The sequence below is a fragment of the Mus musculus genome, chromosome 7 (genome assembly GCF_000001635.26).
Source record: "Mus musculus strain C57BL/6J chromosome 7, GRCm38.p6 C57BL/6J".
In the NCBI taxonomy this organism is placed as follows: Eukaryota; Metazoa; Chordata; class Mammalia; order Rodentia; family Muridae; genus Mus; species Mus musculus.
The window spans coordinates 85614125-85626786 of NC_000073.6; the positions used below are offsets into that span (position 1 = coordinate 85614125).

The following is a 12662-nucleotide window of genomic DNA, read 5'->3' on the forward strand; positions in this document are numbered from 1 at the left end:
CTGGAGTTTATTATTTTTTTTATTACGTATTTTCCTCAATTACATTTCCAATGCTATCCCAAAATTCCCCCCTCCCCCACCACTCCCCTACCCACCCATTCTCATTTTTTGGCCCTGGCGTTCCCCTGTACTGGAGCATATAAAGTTTGCCTGTCCAATGGGCCTCTCTTTCCAGTGCTGGCTGACTAGGCCATCTTTTGATACATATGCAGCTAGAGTCAAGAGCTCCGGGGTACTGGTTAGTTCATAATGTTGCACCTACAGGGTTGCAGATCTCTTTAGCTCCTTGGATACTTTCTCTAGCTCCTCCATTGGGAGCCCTGTGATCCATCCAATAGTTGATTGTGAGCATCCACTTCTGTGTTTGCTAGGCCCCAGCCTAATCTCACAAGAGACAGCTATATCATGGTCCTTGCAACTAACGCTTGTTAGTGTATGCAATGGTGCCATCGTTTGGAGGCTAATTATGGGATGGATCCCTGGATATGGCAGTCTCTAGATGGTCCATCCTTTCTTAATCAGTATAAAAATTAAGGTTTATAATGTGAGGTTTATTAAGAATGATATTCTGTGCACTCAGCTTCTTGTTTCACCTTCTCTTAAGAAAAATGAAAGTAAAAATTTACTAGGCTTAAATTTCTACACAATCATCTTTTACAAGTTAAGATTATGAATATTTAAATTCAAATTACTCATCCTTCTATAACCCTGACACAAAAGTAATTCAATTTATAGTTATGTATTAAAGAAAGAGGAATATACCCTAAAAGAAACCTTATAAAATTAATATCTATAAGTGCTGGGACACATACAGGCATTGCATGATATTGATAATTTGTTTATTACTGAGTTCAATTGAGGTCACTTTGAGTTACTGGCATAATTCCTAGTAAAGCACATTTGGAATACCTGATGTAATCTGAATTAACGGTTTCAAATGGTTGTCAGAAAACTAGTTTGATGAACTAGGCTTGTTAGAAAATTTGCCCAGGAGGAATCATGCCTGATGTTCATGTCTACTGACATGGATGTAATCATAAGGGATATAGACAAAAAGGCTAATCATGAAGAAAGTTATTACTGCATATTTTTTTACCTGAACATAGGAACTCAGATGCTGAGCCTAAGGACATAGAGTGCTCAAGAATCCTCCAGAGGCAAACATAGAACTGAAATGGAAATTACTAAGAGAAGTACATTTGTCCTTTAGTAGTGAGTACAGTAATAAATAGTGGTTTCTGGATGTGTTCACACAATAAAATAATATATGAGATTCTATATATCTGACTGTATATGCTGCATTTTGCTCTGGCAGTTATTTTGTGGACCAGAAAAAGATGTTCTCTTTGATCTCTGTCTTCTGGTTTCTGAAGGTTAACTTTATTTTTTGTCATTTGAGTGACCCCAGATGCTTTTGGAGAATAAAAGAAACTGAAAATAAACTAGGAGATAAAGAAACTTTTTGTTTGTTTTCTATTTCCACAAAGCAAGGTTATGTGAAGAATGATTATTTCAGTTGGAATCTAGACAAGCAGTAAGTGGATATTTCATTTAGTTACTTTACTTTATCATTAGAGACAAAGCATTCTAGAAAAGCTGGGATATAGACCATGGAACCATGTGTCTTCTGGCTCTCCCTTTCTAGGGAATATCCAAAATTTATTTTTTGTTTCAATTTTGGGTATTTTTCCAATTCTGGTTGTTTTATGAATACCTTATTTTTTTCATTTCTGAGTCACAATTTCTAGGTAGATACTAAATGAATGACCCCATGGTATTGACCATGCTACTAGAGAGACTCCCCTAATTTGCCAATTTCCAACTTATTGTGTCTTGGGATTTACTTGAGAAAATTGGAATAAATAATGCTTTTAGGTTATTTCATGGAGACTAAAATATAGTGGCCTTTATTAGTCTGCTAATGTTTCATCTGTCATCGTGGATGCCCAATTCCTACACATCATCCATTTGGATATCTGCCCTTATTCTTAGTTACATGTATTAAGAAGATATACAGATATTGTTCAAATAATCAATCTATCATAATTTCAAAATGTTGTGATCTATGAATCCTGCAGCAGAAGTCAAGACTGAGCCAAGATTTTTTTTTTCACAAGGAGAATTTTCATTTTCCTTTCTTTTACATTCTATTACAAGGTTATTGGCATTTTTTTGTATTAATGTCAGAAAATTATGAAAAATTATCAATTAGAAACTTTTGAAGCATCTCCCTGTTCCAGCAGATAATTGGTTAATTTGTGAAAAGAAATCAAGCCGATACAACCTATGACTTGCTATTTCAATTTTTGAGTGCTAGAATAAAATATGTTCTCTGTGATACCTGATAAAATTTGAGGGGAGATTACTATGAGTACAGACTTTTCCACTACCAAGAGTGTCATGTAGAGATTTCACAATTTTACTTCCCATTATTGCTGTATATCTCATCTACTATACTCATTCAACATTTAAATTTATTTTTGTTTTCCTAATAATATTAAATGTGTTTTGATTTATGGGGATTGAGTGTACTTTATATAAATTCATATACATTTTATGATATATAATATCTCTTTTTAAATGGGGTTACTGTATTTGAGATTTCAGTTGAAGAAATTGTGTTAATTTCTCCACAATATTGTAGGACATTTATCAAAATAAGTTTTCAAAGTTTCAATAATATAATATTTTAAAATGAAATTATATATCTCTCTGTGTATGTATGAGAGACAGAGAGAGAAAGAGAGAGAGAGAGAGATTAGCACAATGACATTGTCAGTTTTAGATTAAGATTCTATTCACTTTTAAATTGAATATAACAGAATAAAATAAAAATGGAATCAATGAATATTTTTGGTTTTGGATTAGATTAAAGGAATTATTTAAAAGAAATTTGTAGAGCCATGGGTTGATATAATAGAGAAAAATAGTATTTAATAATAAAATTCAATACTCATGGTAAAATGCTGGATGGACGAGATGGACCAAAAATCTAAATGCTTATATATAGTTGAGACAGAATGTAGGGGAGTTGTTTGAACAAGAAAATCTTTAAAACGCATTTGTACATCTCCCATAAGATTGTGGTATGCTAGATAGTTCAGATAAGCCTTGTCAGATATAAGGAAAACGCTTTTGTAATTGATTTAATTTACTTTCAAATATTTCGAGCTACTGGGACTAGTGTTCTCTTTTAAAATATGGGAAGTTTCATGTGCAGCACTCTAAAAATTTAAACTGTATGACTTTTCACGTGGTACAGAAGGGTAGAGTCTATATAAATGTTTTAATTTCTTCTTACTTACTACTAATAAGGAAAATATCTAATAAGGCAAGAACTTCCTATCTAGACTTTAATGACAAGGAACATATTAATTAGAAAATACCTTTTTGATATATACATGACATAGTTTTAAAGTTTTTCTTTGGTCATGGTCATTTAAAAATAGATATAGATATAGATGATATAGAAATAGATCTAGATATAGATATATATAAAGATATAGATATAGATATAGATATAGAGATAGAGATAGAGATAGAGATACAGATACAGATACAGATATAGATAGAGATAAAGATACAGATATAGATATATAGAGAGTAGAATCATTATATATAATTTCTTAAAAAGCCTTTTATAATACATAGCAGTTACATTTCCAAAGCTATGTATGTTTCTCATCCTACATTGTGCCTACACAAAAGAGATTGTTGTACAGCTATTCACTGTTAATTTATCTCCAAAATTTGGACATTTGTTTCATTACTATAAACATGACAGCATAGTTAAATAAGCCAGTTACTTTTAGAAGTAAAATATTGAGTTACTGTTGCACCTACATTATTTGTGATCTAAATGCAAAGCAATATGATATTAGAGCAATGATAATAAATTAGGATACTCAAAAACTTGACTATGGTGTTGGAGATACAATACGAATTGATAATCTCAAATTGGAATCTTGTGTGTATACAGTATTGGTAGTATGAAGAGATATTCTGCCTAAATACCAAGTAGTAAAAATTTTAAAGTTGTGTTTTAGTTATTTCTGAGTAGCATCATTAAGGTTAGAGAAACATTAGGATTGTAGGAGAAAATGTAATGTGATCACATATTTCATCACATTACATCTAACCATAACCTATGCCATTATTATGAACAGAGAGAATGGAGCTTATGATAGCTTTATGATCTGTGTTTTATAGGCTATATAAAACAACAGAAATGAATTTTGTAGGAATTTAGAGAATTTAATGTAAACTTATGCTATATTCCCTTTCCTGTAAGTAAAAAACCAGTACATAACTGTGAAAATTTTGTATTGATTTTCTCTCTGTATGCTAGGATTTTTTTCTTGCTCATGCTTGTACAGTTTTAGGAATTATATTCTCTAATTCTCTGTTTTCAGGGTGACACCCAAGATCAACCATTTGATTTTCTCTGTTTATCTTGCCTTGGAAGAAATAAATAAGAACTGCCATATTTTGCCCAACATTTCTCTGCTAGTTAATACTGAATGTAATGGACGAAAATATGATGAGAAAACTGGTTTGGCTTTGAAAAGTGAGAAAATTGTTCCTAATTACTCCTGCACAAATGAGAGAAGATATTTAATTGTACTTACAGCTCCTATATGGGCAGTATCTACAAAACTTGGACCATTCCTGTATATCTCCAGAATTCCTGAGGTAAGTGAAGATGGAATAATTTTAAGGATATACTTTCTCACCTCAGTGAGACTTTCTGATTATGAAGGCATTTTAAAAGGCAAGGGTAGGTATTATGTTCATTATGATTTAGCAAACATAAATACATAGATAAGTTTTGTGGCAAACACAACAACATTATCATACATGGGCATGGGAGACATAAGTATTCTTTTCTCAAAATGTTCCCTCTGCAGTCCATCATGTTCAGTTCATATTGTTGCCTATGTCCTGTATTTTTTCAGCTTTACTGTGGTCACTTTCATCTTCTTCTGAGTGATAAAGGACAATTTCCTCATCTTTACCAGATATCTCCCAAGGACACATCTCTACCACTAGCCATGGTGTCCCTATTTGTTCATTTCAGATGGAACTGGATAGGAGTAATCATTACAAATGATGACCACGGAATACAATTCCTTTCTGAATTGAAAGGAGATATGCAAAAAAGCATTGTTTGCTTATCAGTTGCTATTATTATCCAAACTGAGGTGTACATGGCCCTTAAAGAGTTACATATGAACTATAAAAAAATCTTAATGTCATCAGCAAAAGTTGTGATAGTTTATGGAGACAAAGACTCTCCCATAAAGTATGTTCTCACAGCATGGAAATCTCAAGGCATTTTTAGAATCTGGGTTAGTGCATCACAATTTGATATGATCACGATACTAGGAGATTTCTTGCTATACTCCTACACTGGGACTTTTATTTTTTCACACCAGCAACCTGAAATACCTGGTTTTGAAAAATTTATCCAAACAGTACACCCTTCAAACTACAGTAGTGAATTTTCCTTTGCCAAACTGTGGTGGACATATTTTAGATGTTCTTTGCCACCATCTAATTGTAAGAAGCTGAAGAATTGTCCAACCAAAAGTGTATTTGCATGGTTATTCAGGACACCACTTGGAATGGCCATGAGTGATACATGCTATAACTCATACAATGCTATATATGCTGTGGCCCACTCACTTCATGAGATGCTTCTGCAAGAAGTAGACACATGGTCAAAGAATGCTGGGAAGGAACTGGAATTTGACTCTTGGAAGGTAATGAGCGTTACACTAAATGACATTTACATGGTTTGAGTGTTTTAATAGAATCAAATGGTCTAAAGCCATGTCAATATAAAAATTCACACATAAATGTACATAGTTCTGCATTCTATTATTTCATAGGAGGAAGCTTATGTTTCTGTCTTATATTATGACACAGTGAACACTGGTATGCATGTCAGCATTCACAATCTAAGTCATGAAGTTTTATACAGATCTTTGAACCAAATATGTGCCTCCTGTATTCAATTTTCTCATGAATTTCTTAAATAGCCAAAAGAAAGTGGCTCGTCTTTTATGTTATTCAAAAGATCCTATTCAAATTACTAAATAGATCATAAAGAATATTATGTAATTTTCCATTAATTTTACTTACTAATACTTTCTACTCCATCGCCTGTGTTCAAATAAAATTATTGGGAGAAAAAACATAGAGAAGGTGTAATTACTCTCCAATCATAAAAATCAGAAGTGTAGGTTTTAAAGTCCATCAAGAAAATTGTATTAGTAAATAAAGTGGAACTAACTTTATATCTACATGAAATTTATTTTTGACTTTAATATTGAATACTTTGGTAAAGTTAGATTTTTGGAAAGGGTAATAATAAGTGGGAATTTTCTAAATGTAATACTTTATATTTTAATGTGTAAGCCTAGTTGAAACTAAAATGACAAATGTGTTTTAGATGTTCTCTATTTTGAAGACCTTAAAATTTGTAAATCCTTCTGGAGACCTAGTCAACATGAACCAGAATTTGAAACAGGATACAGAGTATGACATTTTCTATATCATGGATTTTCAAAAAGATTATGGACTTAAAATGAAAATAGGAAGATTTTCAGGGCATCTTCTAAGTGGTCAACAGCTATATATGGCTAAAGAAATGATGGAGTGGGCTACAGATATTGACCAGGTAATTTAAGCATAATTTTAGTGTTTAACATGTAGCACAATTACCTAACATATTCTCTACATTTGCTTTGTCATGGAATAAATACTTGGTATTCCTTCATTTATTGACTTACACCACACTGACCTAGATATTCTCTCTTTCATATTATTATGCTCTGTTTTGATACTTCTTAATATATAAAGCCTAATACATTCATTGATTTTATATGTAAAAAGGAAAACAGTAAAATTTATGATGATCAATGTGTGTCAAACAAGGTCTTTCAGTGGATCTCTGTTGTGGGAATCACTGGATGTTTTCCATTAGGATATTGTCCATATTTATATAATATAAAATATTTTTCAGATTCTACCCTCAATATGTAGTGTGCCTTGCAGTCCAGGACTCAGAAAATCCCCTCAGGAAGGAAAGGATATCTGCTGTTTTGTTTGTAACCCCTGCCCAGAAAATGAAATTTCCAACATGACAAGTAAGATTGCTTGTTACCAAAATAAGAAGATTGATTTTTTTTCTCACAAATTTCAATAGTTCTCAAAAGTTCTTTGTGGAAAGGAAAAGATATATCATGTCAAGGATTAAAAGCTTCAGATATACTACTATTCAAAATATTAAACTCTTTCTCTCTTGAACTGTATTTTTGCCTCACTATTGTAGATCCCTGGAAAACAATATTTTTCCTGAATATTACTTTAGAATACAAAAGACCACTATATTATGACATGTTTGTGCATTTCATTTTTATTAAATATAGGAATACTATAAATTTACAATACATATGCATTTATTCACTTTACAGTCTACTCACATGCCCCATCCCTCCACTTCTGACAGTCCCATTCTTTTCCATTATAGTAGGGCAGCTTCTCCTTGAATCCTGCTTCATCATGTATTATCTGTTCAAAGCAGGAGTAGTGCTGAGACCCAATGCTGCAGCATAAGTAAGTGAAAAAAGGCCAATGGCAGGTCAGAAAGATGTTATAGATTGTCCTCCACTTATTACAGGAAACAGAAGAAGACCAAGCTGTACATTTTCTATTTATGTGCATAGGGTCTACAGACAGCCTATTAGTTCTTCTGGTAAGCTTGAACTGTAGTTGAGCAGAGGATGACATTTCTTTGTATAATACATAAATGCTTGTATACACACACACACACACACACACACACACACACACACATACACATAATCATTCATATATATATATATATATATATATATATATATATATACCTGATTTTTTTAAATACAAATTTGTATTACTTGAGTACTTCTACTCACCATTTAAACAGAGACAGGACTTGAATGACACAACTATTCACATTGCTAAATTTCATTCAGTTAAAATTAAAAGAAAACAGAATCCATTGCATTGAAAGGTAAAAGGATACAAGTTGAAAAATTTCTAAGCCTCTGTGTTGAATTATGTGTCAAGAATTTTTTTTGAGAAATATAATATTACATACATATTTCTGAATAAATACTACAACCTTGGGAGCATTAGGATGTTAAATCTTACAGAAATTACAAAAACTAGAGGAAATATGCTTTACCAAAATTCATACATTTAATCACAAAACTGAATATATCATTTTTGACATGTAGAAAATTTGGGTGTTAAAATTTTCATACTGTGTCTGCCTTAACGTTATCAGTACTTTCATTTGCTACTTTTAGTACCAAATTATAATACAATAACACCATTATACTTTTCCCTATCCTGCTTACAAAATCAAAACTCTTTACTGCCTTTAAAATTTATGACCGATATTTTAATTGCTATTCTATGCACAGATTTTCTGTATATAAAATGTTACTAAGTACGGTAAATTAGTCTGTATAGTATTACGTGTGTGTTTTGGGGGAAGACTATTTTGTTATTCAAGGACAATTAGTAGGTAGCCTCTACCCTAGGAAAGCCTCTAAATATTCTCTGGTTGTCTTTAGTTCCTTATGCAAGATTTTTACTTGATCATCTTTCCCTATGCCACTTTGTTATGTTTATTGTTTGTTATCTCACCCAGCTTACGTTTAAGATTCTCTTTTGTTGAGATTTCATGGGATTTACTAGTAATCATCTTAGAAAATAAAAAATATAAACTCACATCAAATTTTCATCTACTAACTGTTGCAATCTATAGACTCCTTCTTTTGGAAATTTAAGGTTTAAATGAGAAATCAATTTTGTAGATATATTCATTGCAAAGGACTCCAAAATTCTTAATTTTACTATAATTTTCTCTAGTGGTGCCTGTGACTTTCATAGAGTAAGGACTAAACAGAACTGTGTGTGTAAGGAAAAGTATTTGGAGCACATTAGGGATCAAAATGTTTTAGTAACATTTTGAGCATAGTTTATTTCCAAAATATGGATTGGATATAATTTATTAGTCCAACAATCAACTTGAGACCACATGTAGACTGAAAGAATTGCTGATCGCTAAACAGTAACACATTTGAACACAGCCCTTTATTAGTTATTTTTGCATAATATAGAGCATAAATTAATTACAAAAGTTTGTTTCCATGAATGGTCAAGATAAGATATGCGATTATGGAAACAAAAAAATTGTGTGATGGTATGAGTTTTTGAAATAAACCATAAAGGACTTGAATATATAAGATAATTGTAAACAAAAGCATTCATGAAGATGATAAGCATTAAAATTTAGATCAAATGCTATGCAGCCTCCACACTTAAATTTATATATAGCACAAGATGCAAGTCTAATTTAGCTATAATTTTTCCAATGTATTAATTCAGTGTATCTTGTAAATGGTAATAAATAAATATATCTGATAACACTTTTCTTCCTATACTAGACATGGATCAGTGTGTAAAGTGTCTGGAAGATCAATATGCTAATGAAGACCATACTCTCTGTCTCCAAAAAGTTGTGGTTATTTTTGATTATAGAGACCCTTTGGGAAAAGCTCTGGCTGGCTTTGCTCTATGCTTCTCTGTCCTTACATCTGTTGTACTCTTTGTCTTCTTTAAACACCGAGATACTCCCATAGTCAAAGCCAATAACCAAACTCTTAGCTTTGTCCTACTCATCTCCCTCATATTTTGTTTTATCTGTTCCTTGCTTTACATTGGTCATCCCACTATGGTCACCTGTATTGTGCAGCAGATCACATTTGCCATTGGGTTCACTGTGGCTACTTCTACTATCTTGGCCAAGACAGTTATTGTAGTACTGGCATTCAAGATAACTGTTCCAGGAAGAAGAATGAGGTGGATGCCTGAGTCAGGAGCACCCAAATACATCATTCTCATATGCACCATGATTCAGCTGATTCTTTGTGGAATCTGGCTTGGAACTTCTCCTCCATTTGTTGATGCTGATGTACAAATGGTACATGGACACATCATCATTATTTGCAACAAAGGTTCAGTGATTGCCTTTTACTGTGTCCTTGGATATATGGGCTCTCTTGCTCTAGCAAGTTTCACTGTAGCTTTCTTGGCCAGGAATCTGCCTGATACATTCAATGAAGCCAAGCTCTTGACATTCAGCATGCTGGTGTTCTGCAGTGTCTGGATCACTTTCATCCCTGTCTACCACAGCACCAAAGGCAAGATTATGGCTGTCGTAGAAGTTTTCTGTATCTTGGCCTCCAGTGCAGGGCTGCTCCTTTGCATTTTTGCCCCCAAATGCTATATTATTTTATTAAGACCACAAACAAATTATTTTCACAAGTTCTGGAAATCACATGCTAATTCTGAAAATAAAAGTTAAATTAGCCACTTATATAGTTTACCAAACTTATCTACATTTTCAAAAAACTGCTTTCTTCTCCTGAAGTATTATGTTGAAATATGAAGTTGTTATCATATAAACAATGTAGAATATAAGCTTTATAGTAAAATTCCAACACATGACCTGGACTTTAGTTTATTGGATATAACTGTTTAATCAGACACTTTTATACCTACAATGACAGTTTATTTTTATTATATATATGTCAGGTGTCTGAAAATTGTCACTCATGTTTGCAAACTATTGCATGTATTATCCACCTACCTGTATTAATTTTGTGTTATTGTTACATTTTAGAAAAAAAATACCATGTTGTTTGTATATATAGAGAGATATTAAGGAGTCCTTTTATATTTTTCTAGTTCTGCAAAAAACATATGAAGAGCAATTAAATAATTTTCTTTTTAACATGATACTTCAGCATGTTGGAAGATAAAAATTTATCATGGTATCACTACATTTTGTTTCAATTTGAATACGAATCATAATGAAGATACTTCGAGATTTATATCATAATTCTGCTGAAAGTCTCATAGAAGAGGGTATAAACCAGTCCATAACAATCTGATGTTATTTTGCTAAATGGCCATTCCCTAAAATTCATATCTGTTTATTTATATTTATATTTGAGGACATAGTCTTCTCTCAAACTTAGTCATAGATAATTATTTATATAATACATAGCAATCAGTTAAGAAGTGCATAATGATTTTAACTACATAAATTAACAAATCTGTTTCTCCCCCTTAAGTAAAACAGCTTCACCATCAATGCTTGGAAAATATCTTGGCATATGAGGCAGAGAAACTAAGGGCCAATCACTTAGAAGTGTTGAGAAATTCTATCTTTATAACTAGATGATGTTCTTGAAAGTCATATTACTAAACAAAATCTCCAAAATATCAAAAATTGTAAACGCTGGCATAACTCAGGAGATCTTTTTTAGGTCTCCTCCAACATACATTAAACTATAAAAAAGTAGAGAGGGCATTTGGAAGGAAACTTATTGTTTTTTGGGGGACAAGTTTATGCTAGAATATACACTGTCTAATAAATGGAGCTAAATATTTGCACAGTCTAGCTTCACTAACTATACATAGTGAATTATCAAAAACCAAAGACAATATTTGGGAGAAGTTTGTATTGAAAAGTGGTAGAAGCTATATAGGGAAAGGAGGAATAAATATTAATATATATATTATACATAATTTATTGTGAATTTTCATAATTTATCATAATTTATTAGTTTACATGATTGAAATAATTTGACATTTTCACTTAGCTATTATATGTGTATATATATATGTCATCTATAATTTGAAGATGAATTCTCAAAATTAGTTTTCATGAATTTTGCACTAAAATTTTTCTCTCTTATAGGAAATCTTAAGATGAGATACCTTTGATGGGATTTTATGTGAAATAAATGAGAGATCCTGTTATTTTTTACGTGCGTAAAATCTAAGAGTAAAGTTTACCATGGGGCAAAGGAACTGCGAATACAGAATAAAAATTTTAAGTGATAAATATTATAGTTAGCAATTCTAAGAAGGGACAAAGTATCCATACTTTGGTGTTCATTCTTCTTGGGTTTCATGTGTTTTGCAAATTGTATCTTTTATCGTGGGCATTTTAAGTTTTTGGGCTTATATCCACTTATCAGTGAGTACATATCATGTGAGTTCTTTTGTGGTTGGGTTACCTCACTCCGGATGATGCCCTCCAGGTCCATCCATTTGCCTAGGAATTTCATAAATTAATTCTTTTTAATAGCTGAGTAGTACTCCATTGTGTAAATGTACCTCATTTTCTGTATCATCCTCTGTTGAGGGACATCTGGGTTTTTTCCAGCTTCTGGCTATTATAAATAAGGCTGCAATGAACATAGTGGAGCATGTGTCTTTTGTGAGGCTATGCCGGTGCCTGGCAAACACAGAAGTGGATGCTCACAGTCAGATATTGGATGGAACACAGGGCCCCCAATGGAGGAGCTAGAGAAAGTACTCAAGGAGCTAAAGGAGTCTGCAACCCTATAGTTGGAACAGCAATATGAACTAACCAGTACCACTGGAGCTCATGTCTCTAGCTGCATATGTATCAGAAGATGATCTATTTGGCCATCATTGGGAAGAGAGGCCCCTTGGTCTTGCAAACTTTATATGCCTCATTACAGAGGAACACCCAGGCCAAGAAGTGGGAGTGGGTGGGTAGGGGAGTG

At 32.5% G+C, this 12662-nt stretch overlaps 1 protein-coding gene across 2 annotated transcripts; it reads left to right on the forward strand.

Annotated features, from left to right (window-relative positions):
- Nucleotides 1-1337: 1337 nt before the first annotated feature.
- Vmn2r71 (vomeronasal 2, receptor 71) lies at nt 1338-10423 on the forward strand. 2 transcript variants are annotated; one of them, XM_006507593.1, is made up of 6 exons: nt 1338-1534; nt 4413-4692; nt 4956-5762; nt 6455-6682; nt 7028-7151; nt 9504-10423. In XM_006507593.1, exons 1-6 carry the CDS (start codon nt 1338-1340, stop codon nt 10421-10423), a joined length of 2556 nt encoding a protein of 851 aa, XP_006507656.1. The 2 variants fall into 2 exon arrangements, with proteins under 2 accessions (XP_006507656.1, NP_001098654.1); NM_001105184.1 differs by having other exon boundaries at nt 4413-4670; nt 4922-5762.
- The last annotated feature ends 2239 nt before the right edge of the window (nt 10424-12662 follow it).